Raw genomic sequence first — 20597 nt, forward strand, 5'->3', positions numbered from 1 at the left:
GTCATCTACCCATGGATTAAGAAATTTTGGAGACAGGGAACGCCACTGAGGTCCATTACAGCTGTAAATTTTCTTAGGATGTTTAAGTGAATTTTAATCTCACCCAGAGGTGCTAGATAAAAACTTTAAATGACAAACTTTCAGTGAACAAAGCTGTTTTTTCAAGTAGCAAAAAGTACAATAATATGCCATTAGCAGGAGACTAATTATGCCTTTGTATAATTGTGTTCCTTTCAATAGAGGCAGGTTATTAAATATATATCTAAAGGTGTTTAATTCTAATATCTTTATAAAACTTATAAGGTAACTTAGAAATTTAAAAAAATCTTTTGTCAGACCACATGTCACCATACTCATAAAGGATTAGAACAATTATGCAAATCAAATTCTAGAAATAGCTCCGGGTATCCCATAATTCCTCAAGATAGATATGCTAATTAAATGGCTTGTGACTGTGGGTTGAAAGAATTACACACTGTACAGTTTCACTCTTTATGTCACTCTGCCGAATACCTGGGACAGGGGTTCCTCCTTATCTCCTCTCCTTCTGCCTCTTCTACGAAGCATACCACCATGCAAATTGGTCAGTACTCAGGAAACACATGGGAGAAACACATGGAGGAATAAAAGGGGAAAAAATAAATATGTTACATGAAAAAGACAAGGAAAATTTTCATTTACATTTCATGATCTCCAGAGAATATTCTGTAAGGCATGTATTAAGTCAGCATTGAAACTTTGATAATTTTTCAAAGCCTTTTGAAATTGTAGCACATCTATATTTCAAGAAAATGAAACCGTTTATTACACTTTGCAGGTTCCAAGACAAGTCCTAACCAAAAAACAGTATGTGCTTCTCAGATATCATAACCGGGCAGAAAATAAGATTTCCCATCCTAGAAGGCTACACAGGCTGGCATAATTCAGGTAATAGAAATGAATCAGGTAAATTTTAAAACATACACATAACCAATAGTTTGCATGTTCTCCACCTAGCGTAGGCTGGCCACTTAAATCTTAATTTATAAATGACTAAATTATTCCTCCTAGAAGCCAAATAATAATAACCTTAATGTACCTGTCTGTCTAATGTTACCAAGAAGTAAGGGAATTGCATTTATGCCTTGACATTGCAACTTAAAATAGTTTTACCTGTTTTCACTGTGTAATTTGAGGTGACTTCAAGACTTGGGACTTGTGCGTATAAATTTCAAGCTGTTTATCTGACATGACTGAAACCAGGACACAGCGTGAGTTAAATCCCTACTAAGTCTCTCCCCATCCCTTATCCTTGACCCAAAGCACAAAATACCCTTTTCTGTGGGGTAAACCTGCTTCTCTTTCTTCTTTTGGGAGGGTAGTGGAGTGGTCTTCTTAAAGACTATCTGTTTGATTTCTATTAAGTTCTGACTCTTCTAACCAATAATGTCTTTGCTGGCTCTCCTTGAGGCAAGATTTTGTGTAACAAACTTTATTAAAATGGCTTCATTCTTTACTGGCACTTGAATATTTGAAGAGAAGTGTAATAGAAAATGCTGAGGAGAGAATCAGGTGGTTTTATTGCATTAGAGAGATTTACTTTATTTTTTTTTTAAAGTTTTTTCTTTTATTATTATTTTTTAATCCAAGGCAGAGAGAGAGAGAGGAAGTGAGTGCACACAAGCAGAGAGGGAGATCCAGAGGGAGAAGGAGAAACAGACTCCTCTCTGAGCAGGGACCCTGACCAGGGGCTCGATCTCAGGACCCTGAGATCATGACCTGAGCCAGAGGCAGACACTTATCCAGGCAGATGCCTAACGAACTGAGCCCCCAGATGCCCCTAGAGAGATTCACTTTAAAAATGGACACCAGAGTGGGGAAGATGCGGCAGTGAGAAGGTAACTTAAGAACATGAGAGGAGGGGGAACGTGGAAACTGGGCAATTTTTGTTCCAGTCTTTTGGTTCTTTCTGCTTTCCTCACTTGGGTAACCAAAGCATTCTAGCGTTTTAGCCTGTCTCAGACAATCGATTATGATGTCTGATCTCCTCATTATCCCCAAGCTTTCTATCTAGATCTCGCTTTGGGCATATATTATGTTCTGACTTGATTTGTGGTTTGAGACATGCGTGCCAGGTTTCTCCACTTAGCTTGCTAACTCATTAGCAAGAGAACTAGAACTTCCATACCCCTGTGTCCTCCTGCACTGCCAAAAGAAACTGCCTTATTAGCTTACAATACCTATTGATTACTGTAGATGGATTCATTCAAGTGGTTTTCCATTTTCTTGTAACTAGATTTATTAAATCAAAATCTTAAACATACACTGATCAAAACCAGCCCAGTAATAGGTATATTTTTAATCTTCCAGATTTATTTCATTCTAAGAAATAAAGTGAAATCTACTTTCTCCAGAGACAGGAGAACTTAATTTAAAGAAATTAATTTAAAGAAATTAAAGAAATAAACTGTTAATTTAACAGTTAACAGCAGGCTGAATGACCTGATAGTTGGAAAGAGTGATTAAATAAGTCTTTTTTTTTTTAACTTTGTAAATACGGTTCCAAGATATCTAGCATACCCATCAAAGGAGTGGAGGGAGTTGAATATTTTAAGTATTGTTGCAGTTAACTATTATTTCAAAAACCAACAATATTAGTGCCTAAAGCACTGAATACTAGTGTCTGAAGCAATAGTAGTATTTATTTCAAGACCAGAGTCTGTAGATATGAGGTTGCTTGTTTGGTTAGGTAGCTCAACAATGTTAAGACAGATGCCTGTTCTTTTTATCTTTCTGGTCTGCTACCTTCACTGTGTCGACAGTATCTTTTCTCATGGCTGCAAGATGGCTGCTGTGGCTCCAAGCATCTAATCCTCACCAAAACATCCCAAAAGAAAGGAAGCAATGGGGGTGGGGGAAAACAAGAGAGTTCTATTCATGGGCTGGGTTGGACCCCAAAAGTCTTGCCTAAGTTGGAAAAAAGGTATAAGGAACCCCTTGGAGTCAGATCAAGTCTGCCGTAACTTCCATTCACTCCAGAAGCAGCTAATAGTGCCACAGTGGTCTAGAATAAGGGTGAGTAGAGGTTTCCCATTGCCTCCTTTACCCCTCATGGAGGGAATCCTGAAACTCAGTGGTCTTGGCAGGTGACAAAGAAAAACACATCTACTAGAGAAGGGTATTTTGCATCCACTACATTTTATAACCTAGGCCACCTTGGTGCAAAGACTACTCAAAATGCTGGTAAGACGATACATTTGCTACTCAACCCACCATGGCACTTGGATCTAATGCGTGGGTTTGGAGACTTGAATATTTTGCACAGTCTGTCCTAAAATGAACTCCCTCTCTCTTTGCATAGGTTAGTTCACCGCTTATATCTGGGAATTCATCCCTTACATCTGAAGGCTTAGTAGCAATGGAGTTGGGGTCAAGGGCCTGAGGACTTTGGACACAAGGAACAATACATGTAGAGCCATGTATAATACATAACACAGTATTATCTGGGCACTGTATTATTAGGGCACTGGCACTGATGGAGTGGCTGGAAGACAGGGCCTGGGAAAGGAATGGGAAGAGGTGAGACCTAAGGGAGCTGGGAGCCATGGCCATGCATGAGGATTCATGCAGGTAAACAAAATGGGCCAGGAGAACCCAAGGAGGGGTGGCTGGGGCTAGAAGGGGCTGCAGAAATCTTGGATCTGGGGCCAGCACAAACCTGATGGTCAGCCAGGACCCAGGGGTATGGATGTAGAGTTGAGTTAGCCCTCTGCCATCCCAGTTCTTAAATATCGTGACTATTGCCTCTACCCTGGAGGGGTGGGTGAAGGATTTCCAGACAGAGAAGGGGACATGGGCTTTCCAAGGAGAGCTTATACAAAGGTCATCAGAGAAGGAAGAGATGGAAATGCACAGAGAGGATGAGGCCAGGGGCATGGAGGGGCTGGGCAGTGAAAGGCCTTTTGTGGCAGGCAAAGAAGGTTGCACTCCATCCTATATGCCTCAGAAAGACCATAAAGGGTAGACCTAATCCTGCCCATCCAATCATCTTCCTGCAAAAGGAACCCCTAACTCAGCGCTAGGACCCAGGACCCTTTTACCTCTTAGCCGGTAGGGAGGGCATTAGAAAAGGTAGGGGGTGGGGGTGAGACCAAAAACTTGGCAAAAATAATTGTGTCTTGTTTTATTTCTCTTAAAAAGAGAGAAGAAGAAAGGGGGAAAAGGAAGAAAGGAAAGGGAGGGAGGAAAGGATGGAGAAAGGCAGTAAGAGAAGAGGAACAAAGATAAGAAAAAGGAGTCAAGGAAAGAAAAGGGCAGTGGAAACCAATATGGCAAAACTGGTAAGATTTGTCAAGCTTGGATAATGGATACAGAGATTATTGTCATTATGGTTATTGATTTATTACAGCTTTCCCATTTGAGATATCTCATTTTTTTTAAAAAAAGGAAACACGGGTGGAAATATAAATAATCCTTTTTTCCTGCGAAACTTTTAGACATATGATATGAAAACACCTAAGAATTCTTATTTTTGACCCAGTAGTTCCGTGCCAGGACGTGCTGATGAAGAGCTATATACAAGAAATCTACTTTCTACTGGTTCAAGTTCAGGGAGAACTTGTTATCTCATGGGAGCAGGGGGAGAGTGGAGCTGTGCTAAATTAACTTCCCAAATAAACAAATGAGCTATTTTAATGAAAGTCTTCCCCAAAGACCTTGTACCTGCCCTGGTACAATGAGTAGAGTATTCTGAAACACAACTAAACTTTTTCTTGATGATGTTTTATTAATATAATTAGCAATCAAAGTACATGTTAATAGAGTCATTGATCCAAAGAGCTGTTGAGGTGTGAGGGGCGTTTTGCCTCTATTCCCATAGACCGCTCATTTCTCTGCCTCTCTTTGTTCTTCTGTTCCCTTTACAGTTGGCTGTCATTTCTCATTACTCTTCACCTGAACTCTCATTAGAAATCATCCATCTAATCAGAATAAAACACAACAAAACCAAAACCAGATAACCGAGTTTATAGACATGGCATCTAAAATAGATCTTACATCTGAACACAAAGGCCTATTGGTCTCTCTCCAGCCAACTGGGGTAACTCTTAAGGATGTTCTTTCTTGGGTCCAACCTCAATCCCTCCTAATACGAAATCTCTGGACTCTGCAAGCACTTCACGTAATTATAATGAATATTAAAATTTGAGGATCACTGACTTATGGATTCTCCTATGAAAAAAATATCCATGAACTCAAAGCCATATATATAGGGCCCACGGGTTGTTCCGACAGGCTGCTGTGTAAGGCTGGATGTGTTCAGGAGTCAGATGACTTGGTCTCTGAGCCATGCCAGGTGTTAAATACTCTGAAAATCATATTGGCTTAGAGACTTCTTCTTCTTTTTTTTTTTTTTAACATGGATGGGGGGGGGGGGGTTAAGATGAGATTTACTTCCCCGCCTCTCTGTCTTCTGGTTAGCTGAGATTTCTGACAAGCGGCTCTTGGAGAATTAATATCTATCTGGCATCATGATCTGGGAAGAAATAGGGTAATATTTAATCATATTTTCCAAATATGAGACCATCTTCACAGACTGTCTGCTACAGACAAAACAATGCCTTTGTCAGAGATAAACTGGCCACCCCTTCTTATTTTGGCTTAGGCCTCTGGCACTGAACACTTTATATTATGCTCAATTATAGTAAACTTCAAGATATTTACTGCACCTTATTAGTTATTTTTATCAAAATGCTCACACTCGTGTTTTGTATGTTCATTTAAAAAGTTATAAAAGCAGTATATACATCGACTGTTTCTTTAAAGAGAAGATTTGCAGATTTTTATCTTGCATTTTAACTTGCATTTTAAGTTAACAAGACTCCAAATGTCTTAAATATGCTGATGGTCAACCAAATAGGCATGCACAAAAGGCTAATGGAACATGAATATCATATTTAGAAGTGTCTTACCACCAGGTACAGCCTCAGGCAACAGCAACAAGAAACCACTCCAGAATGAAAATACTGGTATATTTGTATAATGCAAAGAGAAATACAGATATAAATCCTCAAAACGTAAGGTACATTAATAAAAATGTAGCATTATAAGCAAAAAATATTGTACAGTACTTGCAGAATTTAGTCTTTCCATTTAAGATTACAATATGTCTAACAAGTATTTAAAATTATGGTTGTCATTATTAATTTAAAATATCCATCAGATGAACAGCACAGCTTAACCTAGCAAACATTTTAAGGAAATGCTTTGTCTTGTAGAAGTAGAGTATCATTATGTTTCATTCATTTATACCATGAACAAAAGAAGAACCATTTTCAAAGTGGAAATTCATTTCATAAGACAGAATAAAACTGGGCTTCTCAAAGCACAAGCTGCTTCCCTAAACGTATTTTAATCTTTATTGGCAAAAAATACCTAAGCAATTCTGATTTCGTACTCTGCTTCTCAGAGCCTTCCCAATCCGTGAGCCACAATCAGCACAAAAACATGCAATACTGTATTTTCTTCACACCATCACTAACCAAAACACTTTTACTCTTTTAAAAGTTACAATTTTACAGAAATGTTTCCACTCAAGATTGGTATAATACAGAGAGCAGTTGTAGCTGATGTGTATTTTCTAGTAGTAGAAAGTAAGTCGGAAACAAATCCCATTACTTGTTACTGCTTACAAACACCGCCTTGCAACTTTACACTCCGGTTTCTGCTCTTTAAATTCATTATCAATACCGAACAAAGTTTTCAACCCTTTCAACAAGCCAGGGCAGCGCAACGGACCCCACGGCCGGCCGGCAACTCAGAGGGAACTTAAGACAATTTCCCCCCCTTTCTCCTGCTTCCAACAGAAGACCCTCAAGAAGTCAAACTTGTGAAGTCCCCCTAGGTTCCTCTACTTCACTGCAAAATGTAATGCCACTTGAGGTTGTCAAAAATAGCTTCTGTAGAAAACTGGCCATGGTCTTTAGGAAACGTTGCATGAAGAAAATTAGTTTTAGCCTGTATTAAAAAAAGAAAGGAAGAAAGAAAGAAAAACACAGAATAAAAGACGTCAGTCAGTACCAGTACAAAGACTCCAAGGCCTATTGTCAGGATGAAAATACACTTAGTAGGACAAAAGCACGGAGCTGGGGTAGGGCTGGAACATCGAAACCCATCCCTCCCGCCTCGAAAAAAGTAGTCTCTCTGTACAGCCCAAGTGCTGATCCACTTGGAGAGTCATCTCGAAGGCAGCTTAGAAAATCAACAAGGGGGCCGCAAGGGGGGGGGGGGGGACGACGTCCCTGTCCGAGCCAAAGGGAAAGGCCGGGTGGGGCGTCCGTGGCTCGAGAGCCCCTCATAAGCCGATGCCTTTCAAGTCGCAGGGGAGGGAGGCCTGGGTGGTCTGGGGGCTCTGGCAGCAGGGGAACTGGGCCCTGAAGCAGTCTCTCAGCTCCCTGTTGAAGAGGAAGCACACAACAGGGTTGATGCCGGCCTGGGCGAAGGTCAGCCACACGGAGGCCGTCAGGTAGGCCTGGGGGACGGCGCCGGGCCGCACCAAGACCCGCAGGTAACTGGCCACGACGTAGGGCCCCCAGAGCAGCAGGAAGAGCAGGGTGACGGCGTAGAACATCTTGCACAGCCTCTTCTCCGTCTTGAACTCCTCGAGCACGAGGAGGCGGCGCGCGCCGCGGCCGGGCCCCGCCGGCCGGATGCCCACGAGCGCCGGCGGCGTGGGCCCGCGGCCGAAGCCCGCCGTCCAGTTGGCGGCCGCCTGGCCGGTGGCGCCGGGGCCGTGGAAGGTCCAGTCGTGGCTGACGGCGGGCACGAGGCGCGCGGGCCGCATCTTGCGGCGGTCGTGGATGAAGAAGAGCAGGCGGAGGTAGACGAGGTGCGTGGCGCCCACCACCACGGCCAGCAGCAGCAGGAAGCCGAGCGCGCCGGGGGCGCCGTCGGGCCGCTGCTCCAGGGCGCACGGCGCGTCCTCGTCGTCGCCGCCGCCGCCGCCGTCCAGCACGGGCGGGAAGGCCGCGGCCAGCGCCAGCGCCCAGGCGGCGCACACCAGCATGGCGGCGCACGGCCAGCCGGCCAGGCGCTCGGCGTAGAAGCGGTGGTGCGCGATGGCCAGGTAGCGGGTGACGCCCACGCCGAGCAGCAGGAAGGCGGCGTGGAAGCAGAAGAGCGCGGCCAGGAAGGCGAGCAGCTTGCAGCCCAGCGCGCCCGGCGGCGCCCCCGCCGCGGCGGCCGCACGCCGCGCCGCCAGCATGACGGCCGGGAGGCAGGCGAGCGCGCGCAGCCCGTCGGCCAGGCACAGGTCGAGCAGCAGGTAGTACGGGGCGCGGTGCAGGCTGCGCTCCCGCACGATGAGCAGCGCGAACAGCACGTTGCCCGCCAGGCTCACGCACAGCAGCAGGCTGAGCGTGGCCAGCTTCAGGCCCAGGGCGGCCGCCTCGCCGCCGCCGCCGCCGCCCGGCTCGCTAGCGTTCGCCATCGCGGCCTCCCCGGGCCGTGCGCTCCGCTCCGGGGCCGCTCCCGGCCTCGCCGCCCTCCCCAACCCCCGGGCCTCCGCGCCCGGGTTCCGCCGCCGCGCGGGCCCTCCGGCGAGCTCCCGGCCGGCGGGGCTCAGCCCGCGCCCGGCTGGCCCCTCCCGGGCTCTCCGAGCCGCCGCGCCGCCGCCGCCATCTCAGGAATGATGCGCGCAGGAGGCGACGGCCACTCCCTGCACCTCGGGCGCCGCGGGCTTCACTGCGGACAGGGCCGCGCCGCCGCCCGCAGCCCCCCGCATCCTCCGCCTTCTCCTCCTCCTCCGCCGCCGCCGCCGCCGCAGCCGCGCCTCTTGGCTCTGCCCCCCGCCGGGCCCGCCGCCGCCGCCGCAGCCTCTGCCGCCGCCGCCGCCGCCGCCGCGGAGCCCCCTCCCCTTCGCCGGAGCGCGCAGCGTGGCCGCCGCCGCCAGCCCCGCCGAGGCAGCCCGCGCCGCCCGGGGCCGGGCTGGGCTGGGGGCGCCGCCGCGGCAGCCGCGGGGCCGGGAGGCGGCCGGGAGGGAGGCAGGGCCCAGGACGCGAGGTGGCGACAAGTCGCGTTTGGCCCCAGGTAACGGGGGTCCGGCGGCGGCGTCCGGCGCCCGCGCTGGGGTCACGGTGGCCGTGCGCAGGGGGAGGTGGCTAGGGACGGCAGGGTCGGGGGGCCTGGGGAGGCGGGGGCCGAGCGGAATCTGGGGGTCGAGGCTTCTGGCCGCAAGCTAATGATTAACAGTAGCGATCGTCACCGTCGTAATCCTGTAACCGCGGGGTTCAGGCGAGCCCTGATGTGGCAGTCTTGGGGGAGCTCTACGAGCGTTATCTCCCTGACGTTCCCAGCAACTCCAAAGTTGGTTCTATCCTTAACACCACTTTCTACCCGAGGGAGCAGAAGCCTGGGGCTCGAGGGAGTTGAGAGCCAGCAAATGGCAGAGCGGGGACCCCGATGCGCTGGGTCTGATTGCCAGGGCTGGACTCTCAGGGACTCTGCCGCGTGCCCTACTCTCGGCCTCACCTGTGGTCCCAGTGAAGACTTAAGTCAGGGAACAGAAATACAGCATTTTCTCTCAGGTGCACTCCATGACACCTTTCTCCAGGGGAATCTCTTTTCTGGGTGAGCCTGAAAGGGCAGCCTGTGTTCTGGTCATGAAACTCACCAGATTCTCTCAAGGTTTTGCGTGTGCCTTTCCCTCTGCCTGGTCCAGTCCCAGAGCAAGCTTCCCACTCTGCGGGCCATCCTTCTGACCAGTCCGCCTTGTTCGGTACCTCTGCCTGCTCATTTTTTTCACAGCACTTATCATTTATCGTTTGGTCGTTTTATTTTCTAGACTTCTCTCCTTCCAGCCTGTCTGTAAGCTCCATGAAGGCAAGTGGCCATGTCTGTTTTGCTTTTTGGCTGTTTTTGTTGTTGTTTCTTTTGGTGGTGGTGGTGGGGGGGGGTGTCTTTGTTTTGGTTTGGGTTTTGGTACTACTCTATCCCCAAAACAGAAATGAGGAATATGTTGTTTCTCAGGTACCCTGATTTTTTTTTTCTTTTACACAGAACATTATTTATGGCCCACCTACGGTGTGCATGACCGGCACTTTGATGGGCCTTTCCAGGAGAACATAAGCTCATGGAAGGCCTTGACCATCAGGCTAAGGAGTCTAAACTTGAGTCTGTAGGCAGTGAGGTGACCTGAAGTATCCCAAGGAGAGTGATATTGTTAGAGCTGTGCTTCAGGAAGATTCTTTCGGCAGTAGTGCTTAATTAAGAGGAAGGACAGAGTAGAGCCTGGAAGTCTAGTCCGAGTCTCAGACTGTAAGGTACACAGAAATCACTGGGATCCTGTTAAAATGCAGATTCTGAGTCAGTAGGTCTGGGATGGAGCCAGAGACTTTGCATTTCTAACAAGTTCCTAGGTGCCATTAATGCTACCGGTCCTCACACCACACTGAGTAACAAGCACCTCGAGGACAGTTTGGACCTTTTGTAAAAATTTAAGGGATGGCCAATGGCAGTCTGTCTTAGGACTCCTAAAGGGGTCAGGTACAAATAGGTGGCTGACCTTGTAGGTCTGCAATATTTGTTGACAGAAAAGAGAAATAGATTTTGGAGAATATTTTGGCTAGGAATTGCATATTGATACCGGTAGCCTGAATGTGAATGTGTGTTTACTTTCTTCATGAAACAAGAAGTCTGGAGGTCAATGGTTGCTGGCATTGAATTATTGGCACAAGGACCAAATCTCTGAAAGTCTTTTAGCCCTTCCCTTAGGACCCATAAGCTGCTGAAGCTCCAGCCATTGCTTCTGCATTCCAGGCAAAAACAAAGGAAAAGAAGGGAAGTGCAAAAGTGTTCCTGCCATTTAAGTAGGCCCCCTCTGGAGAGCTTTTGAGAAGTCCTCTCCTACTACAAATACATCATTGGCAATCCCTAGCAGGAAGGGAAATTAGAAAATTGTTGTTGTTTGTTTGGGGTTTGTTTGTTTGTTTGTTTGTTTATTGAATGCCAGACCATAGCCAAGAATGAAATCCTGCCTTGAAGTGGACCTTAGCACTTGGGCTGCTTCTGCCCTAAAGAAGGGATGCCTTCTTAGAACCCACACAAAGATGCCAAATCTGGTTACTGTCATGTTAATGGCAGCCTCTCTTTATGGGTATTTGCTCTGTACCATGCGCCGTGCTGAAACCCCTGAATCCCTGATGTTAAATGTTACCTCATTTAATCATTGTGAGGGCCAGATGTAGTAGGTACTGGGACAGTCGTCGCTTTGCAGATGAGGCAGACAGGTGAGGTAATCTGTTCAGGCTTTCCCTCCTCATACACGTAAGGGCTGGAATTGGGAGGCAGAGTCTTGACTCTCAAACCCATAACTTCTGTTCGTATTGTGTCTTAATCATAGCTGCAAAGAAAGTTCCTGAGTTTCTGGAAAGAAAAACAAGCAAAAACTACTGAAGTCCATGTTCACAGATTTATAGCCCCTTCAGAGAGGAAAGGATTTTTCAAAACCATCTAATCTGACACTTTTATTTAATAGAGTCTCATTAATGGCTGAGTGCAAAGGCAAATCCAGGTCTTTCCACTCTTAGATTGGTTAGTTGAAATAATAATATTAATTGTCCTAATGAACACATGACATTGGACAAGCCACTTCACCTCATGGAATCTCAAATGTTGCCATTTACAAGACTTATAAGACAGGACGATGGACGAACTGGTTTCTGGCGGTCATCAGTGATGATATTCAGTGTGTCAGTGAGAAAATGAAAGTTAAATGATTATATAATCCCAAATGGGGTGAGTTTATTCCTCAGAAAAGGACACAAAAGGAGGGACATCTGTCTCTTATAACTTATATTTCCGTGTGTTTTCTACTTCTCTTTATGGTTCAATATGCTTCTGCTTGGGATTCGAGATTTGGTTTAGTTTATTTGCCCACGATCAAATAGCAGAAGCAGCAAAAGAAAATACATATATCATGGCTCTCACAGCATTTACATGACTACTACTTTCATTCTCAACATTTGTTCAGTAGATTAATACTTAAGGAAAAACTATTAACATTTTATTGCCAACTTATTTTCCTTTTATTGTTTCTAGGAAGCATCAGACAAGAATTTAAAATATAGTTCTAAGGCACGGATTTAAGTTGCTGCATTTCAAAGCAAAACAGCTCTATGAGACTTTTTTCTACAACCAAAATGTCTGTTCTGCATATAACCAAATTCTTCCTTTTGTAAGTAGATAGAAAGGTTGGGATTCCACCCCCAAATCAATTATGTCACTTCTTTTGCTGCACCTGTAGACAGTGTCAGTGGTATTGGGAATCCAAACTGGAGGAACTGGTTGATGCATCTTGACAGTTAGACTAAAAAGTCATGGGTCCTGTGGTCATGGAAGCCAATTTGGCTGATCTCTCTTGTCCAACTTCAGATCCCTGACCAGTCGCCTGCCAATGGGTGCATTGAATACTGAGTCAGAGAAGATTGGTTTGATTTAAGCCCATCCTAACTCTTAGAAGACATGAGCTAGAGTCTATACCTACTGGATATTGGGTTATCAAAGGAGAGCTCTCACATTAGCCTCTCCATGTGAGGGAGTCATACAGTAGGAATGAAAAGGGACTGGGAGTTAGTGTACCTGGGCTCACATCTAAACCCCACACATTACGAGGGTGCATCCTTAGCCAAGTCCCTTGCATCCTTTAAACCTCTGAATCTCAAAGGCCTGTTCTGGGGAAGATTGTCAATGTGAACCATTACAAAGAGTATACACAGGGTGTGCACACAGGTGGTGTGTAATAAGTGATTACTACAGTAACTGTTTTTGCTGTTAGCACACTAGCTTTGGCTAACCATGTCTTGGTGAGCTTCTGTATTTTTGCCCCAGCTTAGACTAACAGAATACCATATACATAGAGGTTCCTCAGAATTTGTGTGGCGGTGTGAAGGTCAGTCTGTAAAATCAAGGGTACATTACTCGTGCCGCGCTTCCTTAGGAACCTCATTTCTGACTTCGAATGCTCATTTTGCCTTGCAGGTGGGGAGAGAAAATGTAAACTTCTCAGTGCTTCTTGGGTTTCCATCATGACGCCTGCTTTTTCAGGGTGTGTCGTAGTCCCACACTGCATGTTAGGCCATCCTTAAGGAGAGTGTGGGCCTGTGTAGGTCAGGTATTCCATCCAATGTTTGGTCGATCGTTGTTGTGGTTTTGTGATTCTTAGCGCCTCCTGCCAGACTTAGGGTTGAGAACCTGAACGACACCCATGATATCGATGTAACCACACACCCTCTCAGCACTGTCTGGGATACCAAGTGCAGGTCCCCTGTCTCTTAGAAGCCTCCCTCTCCCCTTCTGCTTCATCCCCGGAGACTCCCTATCCACTCCGATAGTGGGAAAAACCAGTCCTTCCTTATGTTTCTAGGATTGGGTCCGTTCTCCTAGGAATCTGTGCTTCCAGAATTTAGGTGTTTGGAAAAATAAAAGCCAGGAGGCCACCTGTCTTAAACCTGTCGTAGGAAAGGAAGGCTGCCTGCTCTGTACTTGAATGTTGGGAAGGAATAGTTTGGAAAATAGGGGAAGAAGATGGTCAGCTCCTATCTCAAATATTGTTCTTGCTGCATGTATATGTTGAATGAGTATCTTTATGTGTATACATGTGGTGTAGTGTAACACTGTAGTGAAAACTCTTTTCATGGTTGGGGTTCTGCACATGCAAAAGAATGAAGTTGAACCCCTGCTTCAAACCATATACAAAAATTAACTCAAAATGGGTCATAGTCCTAGGAGCAAGAGCTGAAACTATAAATTCTTAGCAGAAAACATAGGAGTAAATATTCATGACTTTGTGACTTTAGATTAGGCAGTGATTTCTTTGATATACCAGCAAAAAGATAAATTAAAAAAATGAAAAATAGATAAATTGGATTTTATTAAAAACTTTTAAAGTTTGTTCTTCAAAGAATACCGTCAAGAAAGTGAAAAGACAACCTATAGAATTGGAGAAAATGTTTTTGGTTACATCTGGTGAGGGGCTTGTGTACAGGATATATAAAGAACTCATATAACTCAACAATAAAAAGACAAATAACCCAATTTTTAAAAATGGGCCAAGGAGTTGAATAGGCATTTTCCCAGAAAGGTACACAAATGGCCAATAAAGTCAAAGAAAAATGCTTAACATCTTTAGTCTTTAGGAAAATGCAAATCAAAACCATAGTGAGATACAGCTTCATACCAACTAGGATGATTGTTATCAAAAAGACAGTAACAAATGCTGGTGATGATGTGGAGAGATTGGAACCCTCCTGCAAGAATGTAATTTGATGTAGGTGTTTCAGAAAAATAGTTTGGCAGTTCCTCAAAAAGTTAAACATAGAGTTACCACATGACCCACTTAGACTCCTAGATATATATACTCAAGAGAAATGAAAGAATGTCCACATAAAAATTCATACGCAACTGTTTATAGAAGCATTTTTCAGAAGGGCCAGGAGGAGGAAGCAATCCAAATGTCCGTCAGCGGGTGAATGGATAAACACAATATGGCGGGTCCATAGAATGGAATACCCACTCATAGAAAGGAATGAAGTGCTGATATCTACGGCAGTATGGATGAACCTTGAAAACATTGTGCTGAAAGAAAGAACCCAAATACAAAAGACTATGTACTATAGGGTTCTGTGTATACGAAATGTCAAATAGACAAGTCCATGTAGACAAAAAGTAAGTTGGCGGTTGCCAGGGGCTGAGGGTAGAAGAGATTGGAGAGTGCTAATGGGTTACTGGGTTTGTTTTGTGGGATGCTGAAAATGTTCTAAACTCAGGTGGTGTTAGTAGTTCCCAACTCTGTAAATGTCCTAAGAAAATACGGAATTGTGAAAAAATTCATAGTATAGTCAGGTCACCTCTGTGTCCTTTGGCAGTGTCCTTTCTGAAAGGTAGATGGTGGGGCACCTGGGTGGCTCCATCAGTTACACATCCAACTCTTTATCTCAGCTCAGGTTTTGATCTCAGGGTTGGAAGTTCAAGCCCCAGCTAGGCTCCTCAGTGGGTGTGGAGCCTACTTAAAAATGAATGAATGGTGGAGAGGGCCCTGGAAAACAATGGGAACTTCTTGTTCCTGCTTTCTGAGGGAATGTATGCCTTTAAGGTGTGAATTCATATGTCCTTTCCTGGGGTGAACCACAGAAGTAAGTCGTGCCTTTCCCTGTGATCACGTGTTGCCTCTTTGGTCGGCTTCAGCTCTTACATGCTTTGATGCAGAAGTGAACTTGGAAGGAGGGGTAAAATTCTTATTTAGTCGCTTTATATTGTGCTGTCTGCCCACTAGAAGACTAGTCTTTTTTAGACCCACTAATGTTTTTTTGTTTTTGTTTTTGTTTTTTTATTAAACATTTTATTTATTTATTTTACAGAGAGAGATCACAAGTAGGCAGAGAGAGAGGAGGAAGCAGGCTCTCCACGGAGCAGAGAGCCCCATGCGGGGCTCGATCCCAGGACCCTGGGATCATGACCTGAGCTGAGTCAGAGGCTTTAACCCACTGAGCCACCCAGACGCCCTCTACAGGGGTTTTGCATACATTATACAATTTACTCCTACAAAGCCCTATACCCCTATTTTACAGAAGAGGAGCCCAGAGTCTCATGTTAATGAGAGCAGTTAATCACAAAGTCTGTGGTCACACAGCACAAAGCGGTGAAGCAAGGTTACAACTGAGACCGTCTGGCCCGATGGGCCCAAGTGCTTAGCAAATATGTACGGGCTGCATTGATGAATTCATAATGAAGGAAAACCTATCAATATCATATAAATATCAAGCTGGGGGTTGCACCACCTGAGACAGAGTTGAGAAAAACCATTATGTTGTAGGCAGTATTTTAATCCCCTGAAAATGAACCCTTCCAATATGGAAAAGAAGCAAAAATCTGCACTAACATGTTATCACAATTTAAATTCTCTCTCTCTTTTTTGTTTTTCTGTCATCTTTTTTTCCCCTAAGATTTACGGCCATGGCTGAAAGTGAGAAAAAATCACCTTTCAGGTGACCCCCCTCTTTTCCCACTATGCTTAATAGCTGTTGAAACTCCCTCTAGTGGTTAAATCATGATGTGACCCTAAACTTGACTTTTTTAGAGATTGAGTGCGACCCCCTTCTGTGAATGCAGAAGACTGTAGGGTCACACCTGTCCCTGGACTGTGCCCCTGCTGTGTGTGGACTAAGAGTATAAACCGCATGTGGAAGAGCTCTGCTGCTATAATCCTCTCTCCCACCTCTGTCCTCTTGACTCAGAAGTCAGATTGTGCATTGATCACTGTTACTGTCCAGACCAGGAACCACTGAGACGGTAATTTGTAAGATAACAGATCGTGGGGCACATCCTTATAAAATGCTCTGAGCTGTGGAAAGGAGACCCACAAGACACACCTCTAGAGATGTACCTCCTATTTCTTGATTTGCTGTCTTACCTATTATGCAACAACTTTCTTATAATGAGAAAGGAAAGTGACTACTTAAAATACCCACCCTCTGTACGCGTACACATCCCACACGTGTACCAATTCTCTCTCTCCCCTACCCGCCGGCCTTGGCACTGGGTTTTGATTTAGATGAGGCAGAGACAGACTTTTCATTGGCTAGAATTATTTCTGTTTTGAATTAATGAATTATTTGAATTCTGTTTTGAAACAGAATTATTATTGTTTCGGGGAGAGCAGCTTCAAAAGTAAGACCCAGGCTTAGCTTAGAGACAAGACAGATTTGGACAGTGAAACAAATCACACACTTGGGCACATTTCTTATTTGACATGATGGTTAAACAGCTCCATTTCTCTGAACCCTCACCCCCTCCCTGCCTCTCTTAAATTGCTTTCTAAACGTGCATAGAGCTCACTTAATGAGTACAAGCTCAAGTCCGCTTAGCATTAGTGGGATGTGGGATCATGAGATTCCATGTGGAATAGTGTAGATCACAGGGGAATTACATAATTGCATTTGTCAATTGTACCACCGTTTTGTTTTCCTTAAAGTGAATAATTATCTTTTCTCTCCCCCGTCCCCGCCCTTAATGTGATATGTGCCACTTTGACCTCTGACTTTTCTGACAGAATCTTGAAGTTTCTCATCATCTGGTTGATCAGTGGTGTTTTCATCCCTGGAGACCTCTCTCCTGGAACCTTGTTTCTCTTCTTTCTGGTCTGGACAGCTCTCTGCACAGCTGTTGCCCTCGCCCTTTCCATCAAAATCATGCTGGCCTCTTCCGTTCCCAGCTGTGTCACATCTCCCATTTCCGGACACCCACATCTTTCTCTTTCTTGTTTTGTTCTTTCATTTCATTCTTAGGTGGTTGTATGTACATCAGAAACTTCCTGAGAAAGGTGATTTGGAGGTAACTGTTTTAAACTTTTACACACCTGAAAATGCCCTTATTTTGCCTTTATTCTGCAGTAGTGTGGCTGGGAACAGAATTCTACCAGGTTGGAAATGATGACTAATGACATTGAGCACCTTTTCATGGGCTTATCTGCCATCCATATATCTTCTTTTCTGAGAAGTCTGCTCAAATTTTTGTCCATTTTTTCACCTTAAGTCTCATTTTTATTGACTTTTGAGAGTTCTTTATGTATTCTTGAAGCAAGTTTTTTTTCAGACACATGAGTCCCAAATATTTTCTCTTGGTCTGTGGCTTATCTTTTTATTCTTTCAGTAGTGTCTTTTGGAGAGCAGAAGATTTTCATTTTCACAAAGTCCCATGTATCAATTTGGATTATTTTATAGATGTAGTTTTGGTCCCTTTCCTGCTTACACCAGAGTCACAAAGATTTTCTTCTATGTTTGCTTCAAGAAGTTTTATTTTTCTTTAAAGTTTTCCATTTAGTTTTAGGCTCTGCATTGAGCCAATTCTTGTAAATGAGTGAGATATGGCTTGAAGTTTTTGTTTTCATTTTTCACATGGATATCCTCCTGTTCCCAGCACTCTTTGTTGGAAGACCAGTACTGTTCGTGCAATTGCCCTTGCATCTTGGTCAAAGAAATCAATTGTTCATACATGTCTCTATTTCTGGACACTCTCTTCTGTTCACTTTCTCTAGCTTGATGCCAATACCACACTTTATTGATTATTGTGGCTTTTTAATAAGCTTTAAAATCAGGGAGTGTTATTTTTCCGGATTTGTTCTTTTTCAAATTGTTTTGACTGTTCTAAGTCATAAGGATTCACGTATGGATCTTAGAATCAAGTTATCAAATTCTACAGAAAGGCCTATTGAGATTCTAATTGGGATTGTGTGTAGATCAGTTTGGGGAGAATTGACATTTTAATGATAGTACAGCTTTCTGTATGTGAGCAAGGCATATGTCTTCTTATTTAAGTCTTCTTTAATTTCTCTCAGTAATCTTCTGTTGTTAGCACTCAGTTCTTTACATCTTTTGTCAGATATTTTCTTAAGCATTTCATAGTTATCATAGTATTATAAATGGCATTTTGAAAAACTTTAGTTTCTATCAATGCCATTATGTAAATACATAATTTATTTTTGTGTATTTATCTTGCATCCTGAAACTTTGCTAAGCTTACCAATTCTAGTAGCTTTTGTGGGTAAGTTCTGTGAGGTTTTTTTTTTTCACATAGATAAATGTATTATCACCAAATAAAGACATTTTTATTTTTTTTTTCTTTTCCAATCCAGATACTTTTTATTTCTTTTTCTTGCCTTATTGTACTGGTTGGAACTCCTGGTGCAATGTTAAATAGAAGTGATGGTCTCTTCTCTTGGTCTCTTCCCCATATCAAGAGAAGGCATTCATGTTTTCACCAGTAAGTTTGATATTCGCTGCAGGATTTTGTAGATGCCTGTAGATGAGAAAGTTCCTTTCTATTCCTGTTTTGCTGAGAGTTTTTTTTTTGTTTTAATAAAAAATGATTGTCAGCTTTTGACATCTATTGAAATGATCACATGGATTTACTAGTATAATTTGTTAAGTGATGTGTTGTATTGATTGACTTTCGTATGTTAAACCAAGCTGTATTCCGGAGAGAAATCCCAGTTGGTCATGATATATTATCCTTTTTATAGATTCTTATATTCTACTTGGTAAAATTTTGTTTGGAATTTTTGCATCTGTATCCATGAAGGTTATTGATTCTTTACTTTTTTTTTTTTTTTTTTTAGTGATACTTTTCTGGTCCTTGTTTTGTCTGTTTATTTTTGTTTGTTCTGAGGGTGAGGCTGGCTTAATAGAATGTGTGGGAAGTACCCCTCCTTTACATTTTTCTTAAGAACACTTATTTATTTTAGCTGGGGAGGGGCAGAGGAAGAGGGAGAGAGAGTCCTGATCAGACTCCGTGCTGAGTGTGGAGCCTGACGTGGGGCTCAGTCTCACAGCCCTGAGATCATGACCTGGGCTGAAACCGAGTACCACCCTGTACCACCCAGGTGTCCCAGCAATATTTATTTATTTATTCACTTATTTATTTATTTATTTTTTATTTGACAGACAGAGATCACAAGTAGGCAGAGAGGCAGGTAGAGAGAGAGGAAGGGAAGCAGGCTCCCTGCTGAACAGAGAACCCAACATGGGGCTGGATCCCAGGACCCTGGGATCATGACCTGGGCTGAAGGCAGAGTCTTAACCCACTGAGCCACCCAGGTGCCCCCCTGCAATTTTTTTTTGAAGAGTTTTTGTGCTTGGTATTATTTTTCCCGTAAGTGTTTGGTAGAATTCACCAGTGAAACCATTTGAGCAAGTTTTCTTTGTGGGATGGTTTTTAACTGTATATGTCATTTCTTGTATGTATGTATGATGTATGGCAGTTCGAGTTATCTGTTTCTTCAGTAAACTTTGGGAGTTTGTGTCTTTCATGTTGTTTGTCCAGCTTATCAATGTTATCATTGTCATAAGGTTAATAATCTTCCCCCATTATCCTTAGAATTCCCTTATTATCTATAGACTCTGTGTTAATATCATCTCTTTCCTGATTTTGCTGATTTTTTTCTCAGTTTTTTTCCTTGAACCGTCTGACTGAAGGTTGATCAATTTTTTGTTTTATCTCGAAGAACTATGTTTTTGTTTCATTGATTTTCTATGTTTTCTACTTGCTGGGTTCTACTCTGATCTCTATCATTTCCTTTCTTGGGTCCAATTTGCTCTTCATTTTAGTTTCTTAACATGAGTTAATGATCAAGTTCATTGATTTGAGACTATAACTTAAGCATTTGTATTATAAATTCTTCCCTAAATTTGTGTTGTAAATTCTACTATAAATTTACTGCTTTAGCAGCATCCCACAAGTTTGACCTGTGTGATTTCACATGCATTTCTTTCAAAATACTTTCTTTTTAAGATTTCATTTGTTTATTTGAAAGAGAGGGAGAGCAAGAGCAGGGGGAGAGGCAGTGGAAAAAGCAGGCTCTCCACTGAGCAGGGAGCTCCATAAGGGGCTCCATCTGAGGACCTTGAGATCGTGACCTGAGCTGAAGGCAGACACTTAACCGACTGAGCCACCCAGATGCCCTGTATTTCAAAGTACTTTCTAATTTCTTTTTTGGTGTCTTTTTTAAACCATAAGTTATATAAAAAGTGTTTTATTTAGTTTATAAATATTTGGGGATTCTCAGAGATATT

The 20597-nt window shown here is 43.8% G+C and overlaps 1 protein-coding gene across 2 annotated transcripts; it reads right to left on the reverse strand.

The window, feature by feature from the left end:
* Nucleotides 1-3130: 3130 nt before the first annotated feature.
* GPR27 (G protein-coupled receptor 27) lies at nucleotides 3131-8593 on the reverse strand. Of its 2 annotated transcripts, XR_014303754.1 has the most exons (2): nucleotides 7033-8593; nucleotides 3131-3144 (listed from the first exon to the last, which is right to left on the reverse strand). XR_014303754.1 is itself a non-coding variant. In XM_082702192.1 (1 exon), the coding sequence occupies exon 1, from the start codon at nucleotides 8462-8464 to the stop codon at nucleotides 7331-7333; it is 1134 nt and encodes a 377-aa protein (XP_082558318.1). In that variant the 5' UTR covers nucleotides 8465-8593; the 3' UTR covers nucleotides 5988-7330. The 2 variants fall into 2 exon arrangements, 1 of the variants encoding a protein (XP_082558318.1); XM_082702192.1 differs by lacking the exon at nucleotides 3131-3144 and having other exon boundaries at nucleotides 5988-8593.
* Nucleotides 8594-20597: the final 12004 nt, after the last annotated feature.

This window comes from Mustela nivalis (assembly GCF_964662115.1).
Source record: "Mustela nivalis genome assembly, chromosome: 1".
Classification (NCBI taxonomy): domain Eukaryota; kingdom Metazoa; phylum Chordata; class Mammalia; order Carnivora; family Mustelidae; genus Mustela; species Mustela nivalis.